At 45.5% G+C, this 15,293-nt stretch overlaps 1 protein-coding gene across 3 annotated transcripts in view; it reads left to right on the top strand.

The window, feature by feature from the left end:
• The window catches only part of KLHL6 (kelch like family member 6), a 30,653-nt gene that overhangs the window by 13,778 nt on the left and 1,582 nt on the right, over positions 1–15,293 (top strand). For 2 of the 3 annotated variants that reach the window (XM_067538638.1, XM_067538637.1), the window contains exons 4-6: positions 1,515–1,752; positions 6,476–6,678; positions 13,185–13,398. In XM_067538638.1, the coding sequence (XP_067394739.1) occupies positions 1,515–1,752; positions 6,476–6,678; positions 13,185–13,398 (655 nt within the window). The remainder of the gene's footprint in view (positions 1–1,514; positions 1,753–6,475; positions 6,679–13,184; positions 13,399–15,293) is intronic. The other variant, XM_067538639.1, reaches the window with a different exon arrangement.

Below are 15,293 nucleotides of genomic sequence, written 5' to 3'. Positions count from 1 at the left end.
GCCAGGCAGAGGTATTCAAGAATGATTACCTCAGCCCAGTCATAGCAGGCAAAGATGGAATGGAATTCCCTAACTGACCCCTCCCCCACTTGGAAAGTTATGCATCAGTCCTATCTTCTGGTCCTCAAAAGGGAGTCATCAGATGTCAAAACTTCACAGCTGAGAGAGTAAGAGAGACTGTGTGTTCGTGCTTCCCTACAACCTGCGGAGCATCAGAAGATGACAGCAAGCAGGCAGAGATAGTCATGGGTGGCTAGATATTGGTGGAACCCTGTCATCAGAGGTGAAGGAGCTAGATGGGCTCCCTAGATAGGAGACTTCATAAGATGTCGCAAAACACAGGCAGGCCCTGTCTCCAAATGGGATTAGTAATTCGGGCCAACCTGTAGATGACCCAGTGGCCCTGCTCTGCCTTCCTAGAGATCTGGGTTCAGTCTTCAATCCCAGTGCCTGGCTGTCTGAGCTGGCAGTCGATGGCGGGGCGGGGGGCTGTGCACAGAGAGTGCCAACCATCACTCAACAGGCATTTCTCCGGATGCTGAAGGGGCAGAATGTGTGTGCTCCTGCAAGTCCTGTGCAATGATGATGGCTGAGAAAAAGGACTGTGAAGCTGGCAGAAGGGTTAAAATGGGGATTATGAGGAATCTGCAGAGTGCTGAGACTTGTTGACAATTTAGTAAGTTATATCGAGCAAACATATAAAGGAACGTTACATCTGCATAAACCTGCTTTTTAATTTAGATTGTTTATGCCATTTTATAGAAACACACTGTAAATTAGTTTTAAAAGTACAAGAAAAATATCTAGTGCTCTGTTTGACAGGGCAGAAATTTCAAATAAACGATGAATTCCTGTATCCTATGAAAAGCTTTCCTTGAAATTTCCACTGCATTCATTCCAATATGACTAATGGTGTACCTACTGGGAGCCAAGGGTTTAGTGCCACCTGCATTTCAGTGAGATGCAACTTATCATTAACACCTCTGAATTTAGAATTGTAACTAACTCCACTTGTAAATATTCTCCAAGAACAGCTTTGGCACTTTTATTGTTGACACAGAACCAAAGTCACACTCTGTGAATGCAACACAGCATTTTAGATTTGGGCAGTGTTTCTAGAGCGGCAGGATTGTCTAGCAGTTAGCCCTGGGTTCAATTCCCTGCACCACAGCATACATTCTATGGGACCTTGGGCACGTCATTTGTTCTCACTATGCCTCCCCTACCTCATAGTACTCCCCTACCTCATAGTGGTGTTGAGAGAATAAATACATTAAAGATTGTGAGGTGCTCAAATACTGCAGTGATAGGGGCCATATAAATTACTAAAACAGACAGATGTGCTGCTTGTGCAGGGGAGAGTAGACTTTTCATGTACCATAGGCAAAACTTGGCACATGAACTGAACCAATGGGAGGTAAATTAGTGAGTTTCTCACACCAGAGGGTATAATGCTGTTTTTAACCATATGTGTGACGCATCCTGTGTATTCATTTTACACTGCTTGTGTCTAGATTATTTCAGAAAGAACAAAGCCACGGATGCATGAGTTCCAGTCTGAGGTGTTTATGATCATAGGTGGTTGCACAAAAGATGAAAAATTTGTTGCGGAAGTGACTTGCCTGGATCCTTTGAGGCGGAGCCGTTTGGAGGTGGCAAAATTGCCCATCACAGAACAGGAAACAGAGAGCGAGAATAAAAAATGGGTGGAGTTTGCATGTATTACGCTAAAAAATGAAGTCTACATATCAGGTAAGGAGCAAAATAATGCCAATGGAATTAAATGGAGGGAACACAGGAGTCTCAAAAACAAGGGAGGGGAAATAATTACAGCTTTTAAATTGACATAAACAGCTAGTGTTAGAGCATTTCAGCCATTGCCTTTGAAATGAGCTGCTCACATTCATTGCTGTGGTTGAGAGACAGGCTTCCGAGAAGCACTGGGTTGAGTGACGGCATTGCCCAGCCTCTTAGAATATTAGCCTTGATTCAGTTTTCAAACAAATGCATGATTTTTTGCACGGATATTTGCACGGATGTGTGTGCGTGCCTAGTGTTGACACACCAAAGTGTCAGGAATGGTAGTTACAGAAAAGCCTCTTAAAGCTGCATATGCAGCGTACAATCAACAGTAGTCACTGCAAAGCTTTTCTGGAGGACCTTTTCAGAATAGGAGTTCTGCACAAATAAGCAACAGTCGATAATTTGCAAACAGTAATCGTGATTGCTTTGCTTGTGATTGAAAATCCCATTTTCAGGAGTACTTCATTAGTGCAGAACGTGGGACTCTAAATACAACCATTAACTGAAAGCAAAGTTAATTGCCATTACCACCACGAGACCCAAGAGTCCTCATACAAGGAAGCAGAGTGAATGTGTGATTGTGGATCACAGTGTTGAAGGATTCAGAAGAGAAATTTAACTCCGACCTGCTCTATACAAACCCATCTGAATAGAAAGAAGACTACGGATTGCATAGGGGGTTGGCAATGGAATACAGAGCCTTTCATTTCAAACTCACAAGTTGAAAGGCAGGTCAGTTTGGTAGTGACTTATTACTGTCTGACAGCTGTTTTGATGACCTATTGAAAATGAGTTTGGTGATCTCATTCCATTTCCTAGAGAAAGGCTCACAGCCATTCTCACAACTGCTACACTGGACACCCTAATTGCCAGTTCAAGCAGAGAGGTTACAGAGTGAATGGAGGCTACAGATTTCCCCAATGTGGGATGAAGGGTGGGGCTGTGAGGAGAAACTTGCACAGCCAATTCCAATACTGTCCTCATGCTGTGGGTAGATGTCACTCTGCAGCGATCTCAATCAGGCACCTTTCCCAAACACGACCTTTACTTCAAAAATGAGTGAAGTGGAATGGTGGGAGAAGGGGGGAGAGGAGGAAATAAAATAGGAACATTCTGCCTAGAAAATGATGCTGGTCTAAAATATCTCCCATTACATTGTGCCTTTAGGACTACAGGGATTTTAACAAGCTCACTCCCAACTTAGTCTATTAAATCTCCTTGTTCTGGGGCAAGGATTAATTCTCCTTCACTGCCAATTAGTTTAAGGAAGAGAAATTTGCTTTTCATCCCACCACTAAATTCTGCTCTTTATTTCTTCAGAGCTTCTCCCTTTGTTCAGTGGTCATTAGTGGGGGAATCTAAGCCAACATTTCTACTGGGAATGTTTAACAAACACAGCCCCTCAATCCTTTGCACCTGTCACACTTAGAGAGCTCTTTACTGCCTCTAACCTCTCAACCTATCTCCTTAGTCCCAGGCCTGCTGCCTCCTGTCATCTCTGGCTTCTTCTCCAATTCTTTCTGTCTTCTTTAACTGCTCTCTCTGCTCTGCCTCTAGACATGCTTTATACATGCCCTGCTATGAAAGAAATGCTTACTTTGATCAGACTGGCACTCTTCCTAGCATCCCTCCTCCCCTTCATCTACTCAGTTCCGTGACTTCTTCACCTCCTGGATCCCCTCCAATCTGCTTTTCACCCTTCCCACTCCAACAAAACTGCACTGGCCCAGATTATGAATTACTTCCTCCCAGCTATACCAAAGGAACACTTATCTACGCTTATTCTTCCTCATCAGCCTCCTGTCTCTGACACTGTTTATCACTTTCTCCTCTATTTTCTTTGGTTCTTTTCTACCTTGCAATCCACTCCTTCAGTATCTCTGTATCCTCATCCCCCTACTTGCTGCTTTCCATCAGGGTACTGTTACAGGTCTCAGTCTTCTCATTTCTGCAGTTACTGCTCTTAATGAAGAGATAATATCAATGCATCACTTCCCATAAAGCTTCGGACAAGGAGTTTAAATTCCGCCAGTTCTCTCAAAAATCTCTCCCTCCCCAATGATGTAGACAGAATTCAACTGCGGTTTAGTTCAGATTCCTGTCAGGGCTGTTTTCTAATGCAGAAGAGAACAAACTGTAATGTACATGGGAAGGTTGCGACAATGGAACACCCGCCAGCTGTAAACACGACTGTAAATAAAAATGCTGGCACTCTGCATTTGTACACTTCATCTGTTCAAGTGCAAATAAAACTCAACACATACATGTGAAAAATTAATAGACACAAAGACATTGCTAATGAATCTTTCTAGCATGCTAATTATCTCCTATTCAATCTGTTCTTTGGCCCCAAGATGAGCTCCATCAGTTTGCAGTGATCTGGCTGCGGTACAGCATACAAATGAGGGCAGACAATTCTGTAATGGAATATGAATTCTCCTTTCAATATATTCATTGATGAAGTGATTGTGTAGCTAGATTGTAGATTATACAGCAAGCTTCTCCGGCTGTGCAATGGATTTCACACTTAACTGGTCTGTTTGTATTCTGGTTATGAATAAAATTACACAGAAACTAAAGTACTGGCAAAAATGCTTCAAGACGTCTTTGAATAAGTGAGATTCATTTGCAAACCTATTTTGGGGATTAACCTCTTGGGCCCAATTCTCATCTCCTGATGTAAATAAGGAGCAATTTCACCAAAATAAATCTACATCTAATACTGCAAAAAGAGAGCGGCAGCAAGTCTCAGAGCCCAGATCAACTGACTCAAGAATGTGGGGCTCACGTTATGGGGCTAAAATTAGGAGTGTAGATGTTCGGGGGTGGCTCTCCCCCTCTCACCAGGTTTCAGAGTCTGGGCTCCTGCCTGAGCAGGAACGTCTACACTACAGTCCTATTTTTAGTCCTGAAGTGCAAGTCTGAGTTAGTTGACCCAGGCTCTGAGACTTGGTGCAGCGGGGTTTTTGTTTTTTGCAGTGTTGCAGTACCCACAGTCAGATGGACAGAAGTGAGATCACAGCCAGGGCCCTTCACTTTCAAGAAATAATGAACCCAATGCTGAATTCTTCACTCTGTCAAAACTCCCTGGCAGACATCAGTGGAGGACTTTCATGGGACAGAAGTGTAGGATCAGGCCCTGTGTTTGTATTGTGGCAATCAGTGGACCAACTGGCTAAATTGTTCCTGTGTAATATTGTTCCACCAGTGCAAAGTTGGTTTGCCTATGCCAGCAGGACCTCCCAGCACAGGGGGATTCTCAAGTGGCTGGAGACAATATGATGCAGCAGCCTTGATTTTTTTATTGATATCATGTTTGTTTATTCACCAGTTCTCAACAAAAAGAAGGCTGAGAGGGGATATGATTGCTCTCTATAAATATGTTAGGGGGGTAAATACCAGGGAAGGTAAAGAGCTATTTAAGCCAAAAGAATGTGTTGGCACAAGAGCAAATGGATATAAACTGGCAACCAACAAGTTCCGGCTGGAAATTAAAAATTTTCTAACCATCAGAGGGGCGAGGTTCTGGAATAGCCTCCCAGTGGGAGTTGTAGGGGTACTTAATTAGTTTTAAGAGAGAGCTGGACAAATGTATGCAATTGTATGACGGGTTGCTTGAGATGGTTGGGGGAGGAGTGGGGGCATGGGACTATCCTCGGCAGCGCTGAGGCTCACTTCTGGTTTATGTCTTATGTTCCTAAAGATCATGCTTCAGTGTTTCAGCTGGCCATTTGAAAAGGGTCAGGAAGGGTTCCTCCTCTCTCCAATTATTATGCTGCTTTTTCAAAATGTCCTTCCTCTGAAGCATCAGTGATGACCATGGCTGGAGATGAGACATGGGATGGGGAGAGCTAGGGCTCTGAGCTGGTACCAACCATTCTCTCTCGGCTGGCTGGTTCTTGCTCACATGCTCAGGGTCTAACTGATTGCCATATGTGGGGTTGGGAAGGGATTTTCCTGCAGGTGAGATTGGCAGTGACTTTGAGATTTTTTTTGCCTTCCCTTTCAGCATGTGGGTATGGGTCACTTGCCAGGATTATCTGGAAATAGCTCACTTAATCAATTTCCTGCCATTGAGGGGGCCTAAGCACTGGTGCACAGTGCCTATTTTCTGCCTGTGGCACATAATAGTCTAGTCTCCTGTGGATCTCATTTCTGTTGTTGAGTTTAGTGTGTGGGTGCCAAGGGGTGTTGGTGGCTTGCAATATGCTGGAGATTAGACTAGGTGATCTGGTGTTCCCTTAAACTTTCTACAATCAGCAACGGGTCTCATTCCTGAGATTCTACTGCACAACATTACAAGCAATAGGCCACTGACTCTATAGTAAAGTTACAAATGCAAAAAGAAAAGTTGGTAGTACAGCTAAAGCACGAATAGTGATTCATGTCTGGTGAAGAGATGGCTTGTAAAATCACCTTCAGGAATTTCCCTGCCCTCTCCAAAGTATACCAATGCAAATTGAATTAGATGAGCTTTAAGCACTCAAGCTGTCTTTCTCTTAAGCAGGCACCGGCCACTGCTGGAAATGTGATTCCAGAGAAAATTCCATGAACCAGTGTTTTTATTTCTTGTATGACAAATCCTCCCTCATTAAAATAGAACACAACAGAGGTTCTGAGTGAATGCAGGTCATGCCAGTTATGTCACTTACATGTGTTGTGTACACTACAGGTGGGAAAGAAACACAACATGATGTCTGGAAATACAATTCCTCCATCAACAAATGGATCCAAATTGAATATTTAAACATTGGGCGATGGAGGCACAAAATGGCTGTGCTAGGTGGCAAGGTGTATGTGATTGGAGGTTTTGATGGCGTACAGAGAATCAACAGCGTAGAAACATATGATCCTTTTCATAACTGCTGGTCAGAGGTAAAGTACAACCAAACTCTCCTGTTTCATGCAATGGTACTGAAACAAATTGAAATCGGGGAATTGTGTTAGGTATTTACTGTACCTCAAAATAAATGAGCTAAATTATAGTATGTACACACATCTGTCTATTAGTTGTGTATTCAAGATGAAAATGCAAACTTCAAGGGAAGTACGAACAAAGTAAGAGTCAGTTCTGCCATCCTGACTCCTGCTGAACAGTATCTTATTCTACAAACATTTTCTTGAAAGTCAATGGATTACTCACCAAATAAAATAAAGCTCAATAGGAGTCAAGGTGGCAGAATTAGGCCCTAAGTTTGTAGAAGACACCAAGCAGATATAGAAGAAACTACTAATTGGTTAGCTATAGAAGGGTACATGCAAACCAGCATCTCATGCATTTCAACATAAATAAGTGTAAAACAAGGTTGTGGATTAGAAATAATCTCAGAGGATAAACATTACATGGGTCAACTAAACAGATATCTGAACAAGAAGGAGTTGCTGGGAGTGTTGAAATGCAGACCTAAGAAATCATTAGCACCAAGGTACAATACAGCTGTGCTGTGCAGTGTAAATGTGGGAGAATGAACAGAAACTGCAAGGTATGACTTGCCAGGGAGCTCAATGTGTGACTATGTGGAAAATCACTACTGCGTTTGCATTTTTATTATGCTTTCATCTGAGAAGCTCAAAGCACTTTACAAATATAACAGACCTGCTTGTGTTTAAGACGGGGCTTGCGCTGGAGAGGTGAAAGGAGTACATTACATTGTAGAGGAAGCCACCAGGAGGAATTCTTGCTGACTCACTTAGAATTCCTTTTGGGCTTCCCAGGGAGCACACATTGTAGCCACAGCTCTGCCAGCTTCTCAATGGATGCAGCATGTGCATCCCACACAGCAAGCCACTAGCAGGGATCAGGGTCTTTGCTCACCTATAGGCTCGTACCTGACCCTTGCAGCGGGATGCAAAGGTGGAGGAAAGCTCCTTGCACTCTCCTCTACTCTGCCCCCCATTTTTGCACTTGCACAGGACAGAGAGCATGGAACTCTGGTTAAACACTGAGACGGTGGTAAGGGTCCAGAGCTGAGGTATGGGACAGTATGGAATGACTTAGTTTGTGGTATGGGACAGTATGGGATGATTTAGTTGGGGTTGGCCCTGCTTTGAGCAGGGGTGGGACTAGATGAGCTCCTTTCCAACCCTCATCTTCTATGATTCTATGATACTCCAGAGGAGCTCTGCATTCTGGAAATATGTCCCCTGCTATTTGCCCATGCAGCCAAGCTCTTCCCCTGCCACCCACTTTCCAGTCCCAGAGCATGGGGCTGGTCTGACGCTGCACTGAGGAGGATGATAGAGGATGCAGCAGTTCCGACCTCTGAAAACAATTCCCTTACACACATTGCACCAGCTTAATAGTCCCTTTGGCTACAGTCCCGGTGGAATTCACTCATTTTCTAACATGTTTAAAAGGAAAATGTTTAGTGATGTCATTTAAAACAAGAGCACAATAATCCCCTCAGCCATCTACAGTATTGCTATTCAAGTGAGAAGAGGAAATTCTCCTGCCATTGCACATGGTATATTACGTGACTGAAGATGCACCTATATGGCTTGTTTTACAAACTGCACCTCTCTGAGTCAGCAGGGGCCACTGGTCCCCAAGGGAAGGACAGGTGGTATGGCCACTATTGCCCTGTCTCAGGGCTCCCCCTTCAGAGTGCATCTACAACAGGAGCTGGATGCTGATAAATCCCACTAAATAAATTGGAGTGAAGCTGTGCTTACAGACGCTACAGTAGGGAAGCGCCAGATCAATACATCCCCAGCTGCTTAGCCACGCTCCCTCCCCAACGCAATGGGACAGCATTGGCAACATGTCCATGCACTCCTTCAATGCAATCCCATATGAGGAAGCGGTGCATTATCAACTTCGGCACCCTAACTTTTCATAGCTGAACAAAGGATCCGCTTTGTGCAAGTGACACCATCAGGGCAGACTGGTCTAAAATTAGACCTCTCTCTTTTGTATTAGGTTTTAGGCAGGCGTGTGCTCATCATGACACTCCTCCCATTCTATTTGCTCCCACTCCATTCCTGTGAACAGGAATGGTCTTGGCACTGAAATTCTGCTCTGCATGGTGATATTTTTTTAATTAGTAGCTTCTTGATACAGTGAGAAGGAATGGAATGCTTCAGACCCAATCAGTACCCCAGTCAGAGCTAGCTCCCCAAAAGTCAGACTTCTGGGGAGTTCGCTAGTTGGAGGTTCCCTTTACACCTGTTCTCTCCAGCAGCAATACAGACACGCAGCTCAGTGGTGTGTGTCCCTCTCAGGGCAAACACATGTTGGCTTCCAGGAACACTAATGGACGGTGGGGCTCTTTAGAGAGAATATAGTTGTAACCCTTCTGCCAGACCGCGTCGGCAGCAGCAAGGGCCGGGTTCTATATCTAGGGGTCCCTCTCAATGATACAACACCAAACTGGCTCGAGCCCCCACCCAGTCACCTGGGAAATTACACACTATTCCCTGGGAGCCCCCAAAGGCAATACTTCCCCTCTCGCAAGCACAGAGTCTGAGTGTAGAAAGAAACCTTTTAATAGCAAAAGAGAGGTAACACAGCACTGGTTTGGGGAACAGTGCAAACAGAGTTCATGAACTCAATGAACCAAACCCCTCCCAGAGTACAGGGCGTGTCCTTCGCCTCTCCCTTCCTTCTTCCCCCTGTACTGACCAGCGTCGGTTGCAATGTCCACCTTGTGGGGTTGGCTTCACCCCCTATGCCGCTCCTGTCTGACATGGGCTTGACCAGGCCCCCTCTGCTGCTGTCTCCTGCCGCCTTCAGGCCTCGCTGAGTCCCCGACCGCTGGCAGCGACCACGCCTGTTTCCCACCGACCGCTGGCTCCGACCGCACCGGGTTCCCGCTGACTGCACTGGGCTGGCACCGACTGTGCCCACCCCTCAGCCAATCGCTGACCCAGCTGGCACTGACTGTGCCAGCCTCTCCGCTGACTGCACCGGCACCGATTGTGCCGGCCTCTCCACCAACCGCATCAGGCTGGCACCGACTGTGCTAGCCTTTCACCAGAGTAGCCTGGTGCTCACTCAGCTCTGTTAGTTGTCAGGCAAGGTTTCCCAGATCCTCTACTGGTTCAGCTCTTAGTGATTTCAACTCATGGGTAAACCTTCTGCTGACATACAGGTAATGTCCCTGCTTTCAAGAAACAAAAGACTCCAAGATGAGTCATTGATTCTATCTTTTAACAATGGGGAGAGAGAATCACTCCATGCCTGGGGCAGTCCTTTACCAGGGCCATTGTGCTCCCAACAGGAGACTTCTCCCCCTCTCTCTTTCCAGGCTGAAACATCTGTCTGCCACCCTTGTGGAGCTCTGTTTAGTTTAGGGTGCAGATTCTATCATAACAGACTAAGCACAGTTTTGCTGACATCTGTTCATACAATTGAAGGACAACATTTCATTACCCCAGTAGTTAACACAAAAGTGGTTTGTAGCCCAAAACCAGCCCTGCTAACCATTTCCCATTATGCTCAGCACCTAGGTAAGTTATGCTAAATACTTAATTGTACTCATGCAGATACAAAGCCCATGCAAATAAAGTGCCCCCCTTTCAGCTGCTGAGCAGGGAGAGTGTCATTGAGACACTCAGACCTGGCTTACATTCTCCCCCCAGTCGAGAATTTGTCGTCCCGGCAAATCATGCTCTAGATTGTACCTTCCACATGAGTTCTCCCCCAAGGGTCTAAGGAAACCTACTATGGCTGCCACAAGTCTGTGAGCTAGGTGTATTACTTCCTCACTATTCACTCCAGGTGCATCATATGTTAACCTGTTGATTGGCCTTATAATTCTATCACGCCTATTTAGCGTGGGTCTATCAGGGGCTGGGGAAGCTTCTTCTTGGACTAGGGATGGTGAGGGTTCCTTGGAGGGTCCCTCAAGTACCGGCACTGGCCCCTGCATCTCTTGCTCCAATCCGGGCAGATTCAGGACGTCAGGGACACCTCCCACCTGTGTCCCCCCATGGTCCAACAGCCTAGCCATGTCATCACTGGTCTGTTGTGCTGCCTCAGGCTCTGAGAATGTTGGGAGGCCAAGCTCATTACCCCAACCTGGTCTTGCTGTCAATGTGGGTGCATCAACAACAGGCCTAAATGCTTCTGCCATGGGGTTCAGAGCTGACGAATTGGAGCTCTGGCTGGGCTCCTCTGTTAGAGGGTGGGATCTGGTCTCCACCCTGGGGTACACTATGGGAATATCGTCCTCTTCCGACTCACTCTCAGATACTCTTAGTAGAGGTTGGTTAGTCCCTGGGGACCTACGGCACCGGTTGGGTGGTGGATTTGGTCCAGTGTCTCTGCTGCACCCCAGTCCCATGTCATAGTCCAGTCCATTAGGGGCCCCTACCAACTCTCCCACAGGTAGCAAAAGGTTCCTATGTACCGTCTTCATTGGTCCTGACCCTGCTTCAGGTTTAATCTTGTAAACTGGCAGATCTCCCAGCTTTTCCTCCACTAGGTAAGGTATTGCTTTCCATCGGTCAGCTATCTTGTGTTTGCCAGCAACCCCCAGGTTACGTAGCAGGACTCTGTCTCCTGGCTGAAGGTCTTGAGACCGTACTCTGGTGTCATATCTGTGCTTATTTCTATCTGAGTTCTTGCGGGCAGCAGCTGTGGCTAAGCGGTACGCATCCTGCAGCTTTTCTCTTAGTCGTGAAACATATTGCTGATGTGTCTCATAGCTATCTCCATCCTGAGATACACCGAAACACAAGTCTATGGGTAATCTTGGTTCTCGTCCAAACATTAAAAGATAAGGGGTGACACCAGTAGCATCGTTCTTTGTGGCATTGTAGGCATGCACCAAAAATGCTACATGCTGGCTCCAGGTTGCCTTTTGCTCTGGCCGTAAAGTCCCCAGCATATCCAACAAAGTTTGATTAAACCGCTCTGGCTGAGGGTCACCTTGTGGATGGTAGGGTGTCGTCCTGGACTTCTTAATTCCGGCCATCCTCAGTACTTCCTTCAGAAGGTGACTCTCAAAGTCTCGTCCTTGATCAGAGTGTATCCGAGCTGGGAATCCATACACTGAAAAATATTTTTCCCACAACACTCGAGCAACAGTAGTAGCCTTTTGGTCACGTGTGGGGTAGGCCTGTGCATAACGCGTAAAATGGTCTGTTACCACTAAGATGTTTCCCATATTCTTCCTGTCCACTTCCAAAGACAAGAAGTCGATGCATACCAGCTCCAATGGTTTGCTGCTGGTGATATTCTTCAAATATGCTGCTCTGGTGGGCAGGGTTTTCCTTTGAACACACCGAGCACAAGTCTCACATTTCTGGCGGACATCCTCAGCCATCCGGGGCCAATAGAACCTACTACGAATGAGCTCCAAGGTTCTTTCCATTCCCAGATGCCCAAAGTCATCATGAAGGGCCCTCATGGCCAGGGCTCTGAACATTTTTGGTAGCACTAGTTGTGTTCTTTGCTTTTGCAGAGGGTCTGTGGTGACCCGATGCAGCACACCCTGAATCAGTCTTAGTTTGCTCCATTCTCTCAATAGTAGTCTGCACTCAGGGGTAGCTGGAATCAATGTGCCTGGGTTTTGCCCCTCCCTTTTGGCATGCAGTATGTGGCAGATGTCAACATCTTGCAGCTGGGCTTTTTCCCAGTCGGCAGCACTGAGCATGGGCAGCGGGGACTGGTCTAACACAATATAGTTCACTGAGGCAAGTGGCACAATTTCAGAAGGCAGGCCCAGAGTCTCTGCCACACAACCATTAGAGCTCTTCTGGTCCTCTGGCTCTTGACAGTTCCCACTGCAAATAGCTCTCACTCCATCCACCGGGATCACAGCATGGTCTGATGCTTGTGGGTGCCGGGACAACGCATCCGCATCCACATTGCTTCTCCCTGATCGGTACTGAATGCTGAACTCATAGTCGGCCAAGGCAGCCACCCATCTTTGCCCAGTAGCATCCAACTTAGCACTTGTTAACACATAAGTCAATGGGTTGTTGTCTGTCCATACTTGAAATTGAGCACCATACAAGTAGTCCCGAAATTTCTCAGTAATGGCCCATTTCAAGGCCAAGAATTCCAGTTTATGGGCAGGGTAGCGGGTTTCACTATCTGATAGCCCTCGGCTGGCAAAGGCCACAGGTTTTCGTGTGTCTCCAACTTCCTGGTATAGTATGGTTTGTAGCCCAAAACCAGCCCTGCTAACCATTTCCCATTATGCTCAGCACCTAGGTAAGTTATGCTAAATACTTAATTGTACTCATGCAGATACAAAGCCCATGCAAATAAAGTGCCCCCCTTTCAGCTGCTGAGCAGGGAGAGTGTCACTTACATAGTGTAATCCTTGAATATTTAAATTCAAAAGAAAAGAAAATCATCAATCTATGTGGCTTGAAATCCAAATGAATATTCAGCGGGTTATTAATAATTTGTTTTTTTAATGGTGACATAGGCAGCTCCCCTCATGGTCCATGTTAGCTCCTTTGCCGCAACCAGCTACAAAAAGAAACTCTATGTGATTGGTGGAGGACCCAATGGAAAATTGGCTACAGACAAAACACAGTGTTATGACCCAACTACAAACAACTGGAGCTTGAAATCACCCATGCCAGTTGAAGCAAAATGCATCAATGCTGTGAGTTTCCGTGACCGCATCTATGTTGTGGGTAGGTAAAGCAGTGATGTTCTTTCTTGTCTACATTGAGTGCAGCTTATTTTTTACTAACTCCTGGAACCCTACAGAGAAGCATAATCAAATGGTCATTATCCTATGCTCCTCTTTAGGGTTCTAGATGAGGGATCGGAACCCAGAACATGCAGACACTGTCACTCATATTCTAGTCTCCAGTTAAACATAGATACAGACACTTGGTTATAGGAAAAGTATTGCACAGCAGGTGCATATAGGTTTGTGACCTTTGCTATAGACTTCAACAGGGTTAGAGTCAGGAGGACACAATGCTCCATCTCCCATCATAAGATTACATTCAGGATTGATTACATAAATTGACCGATTTACAATGTAAGTTGAAAGAGGATCAGCTAAACTGTATATAATCATTAAATGTCAGTGAGAGCACTCAGAACGCATGGCAACTTTACTAGAAGCCAAAGACTTCAGTACACAGACATCTGGGAATATCCACAAGAAGATGGGTTACTGCAGAGCGCTGACCAGTCTCTTGTGCCAGCAGTGCCATTGCAGGAGATGAGGAAGCACTGCTGCATCTAGCTCATTGCAGAGATCGCTCCTTTCTAGGCAAAGCTGGTAGAGGAAGGGGATCTCAGAGAGCATTGAGAGAAGCAGGAGGGTAGGAAAAGGGGATACTTAAAAAAAAAACCAATGTAATTGCTATTCTGGGCTTTCTCCAGCTACCTCTCCTAGCACAGGTACCTGGGGCAGAGTGCTATTGCCTCAGGGTGAAATTCACCCCATGCAGAGGGCTACCACAAGGCCTGAGGCACCACTGAAGCCCTATTTTGTGGCCTTAAGTAGGATTTAAGAGGTGCATATGTGCTGCTCCTATGGACCGCTGTGCAATTCACCCACTGTGAATAGGATGGGTGAGAGATAGATAGTGGGTCTCACTGGTTTGTAGATGAGTTGACATCCTTGTTCTGAGTTAAAAATTCAGCTAGTTACCTCAGAAAACAGAGTTACAATAATTCAGCATCATCAAGACGGGAACGCTTACAAGTAGTGTAGGATCTTGCCCACAAGCCAACCATTTCAACCGCTTATATCATGCTAATTACATCACAAAAAGTCCCCAAAGTACCACAGGCTCTGAAGTGAAAAGCTATGTGACAGATCAACCCACGCCCTGAGCTTTTGTGGGAAAATGGCTAAATAAGAAAAGCAGCAAGTGAGAATATTTCCACATGCAAAAGAGTCTCCCTCTCCCACTAACCTTTCACAGCACCAATTAAATAAAAAGTTCAGTACAGATTTTGTTTGTGACAGAAATCAGCCTTACATTGAGGGTTTGGTAGGCACACCTTCTGTTAGGCTGATTTTGTCACAAGCAAAATCATGCTGTTGTACAATACAACTGTTCACTTATAAATACCTCCCCCCACTCCTTTCCCTACATGAAGGGTTCAGGACAGTGCAGGACAATAAAACCAAGACTTTCAGGTCTGCCTACCCCTTCTAAATACAGCAGTTCTGGAGAAAATGCACCACCACTGAAAACTGTAAGGCAGGAACCCCAGTGCCTTTTAAATGATGGTACCATTGTCTCAAGAGAAAATATAATTCCAGAGCCTGTCTTTGGATATCTGCGCTCAGCCATGAGGCTCCTTTCAAAAAGAGGTTGAAAAATGAGCAAGGGTTCAGAAAAGAGCTACAAGAATAATTAGAGGTCTAGGAAACTTGCCTTACAGTGACCGACTACAGCAGCTCAATCCATTTAGTTTCTTTGAGAGAAGGTTAAGAGGTGACTTGATCATGGTCTATCCAATACCTACATGAAGGAAGAGAAATTCTGACTGGAAATAAGAATTTTTTTTTTTTTTTAAACAGCGAGCGTAATTAACCACAGGTACAACTTTCCTGGGG

Source organism: Emydura macquarii, unplaced genomic scaffold (genome assembly GCF_026122565.2).
Source record: "Emydura macquarii macquarii isolate MOO-44397 ecotype Brisbane River unplaced genomic scaffold, CSIRO-AGI_Emac_v2 contig_499, whole genome shotgun sequence".
NCBI classification, from domain to species: Eukaryota; Metazoa; Chordata; order Testudines; family Chelidae; genus Emydura; species Emydura macquarii.
This window is presented reverse-complemented; position numbering and strand designations above follow the sequence as displayed.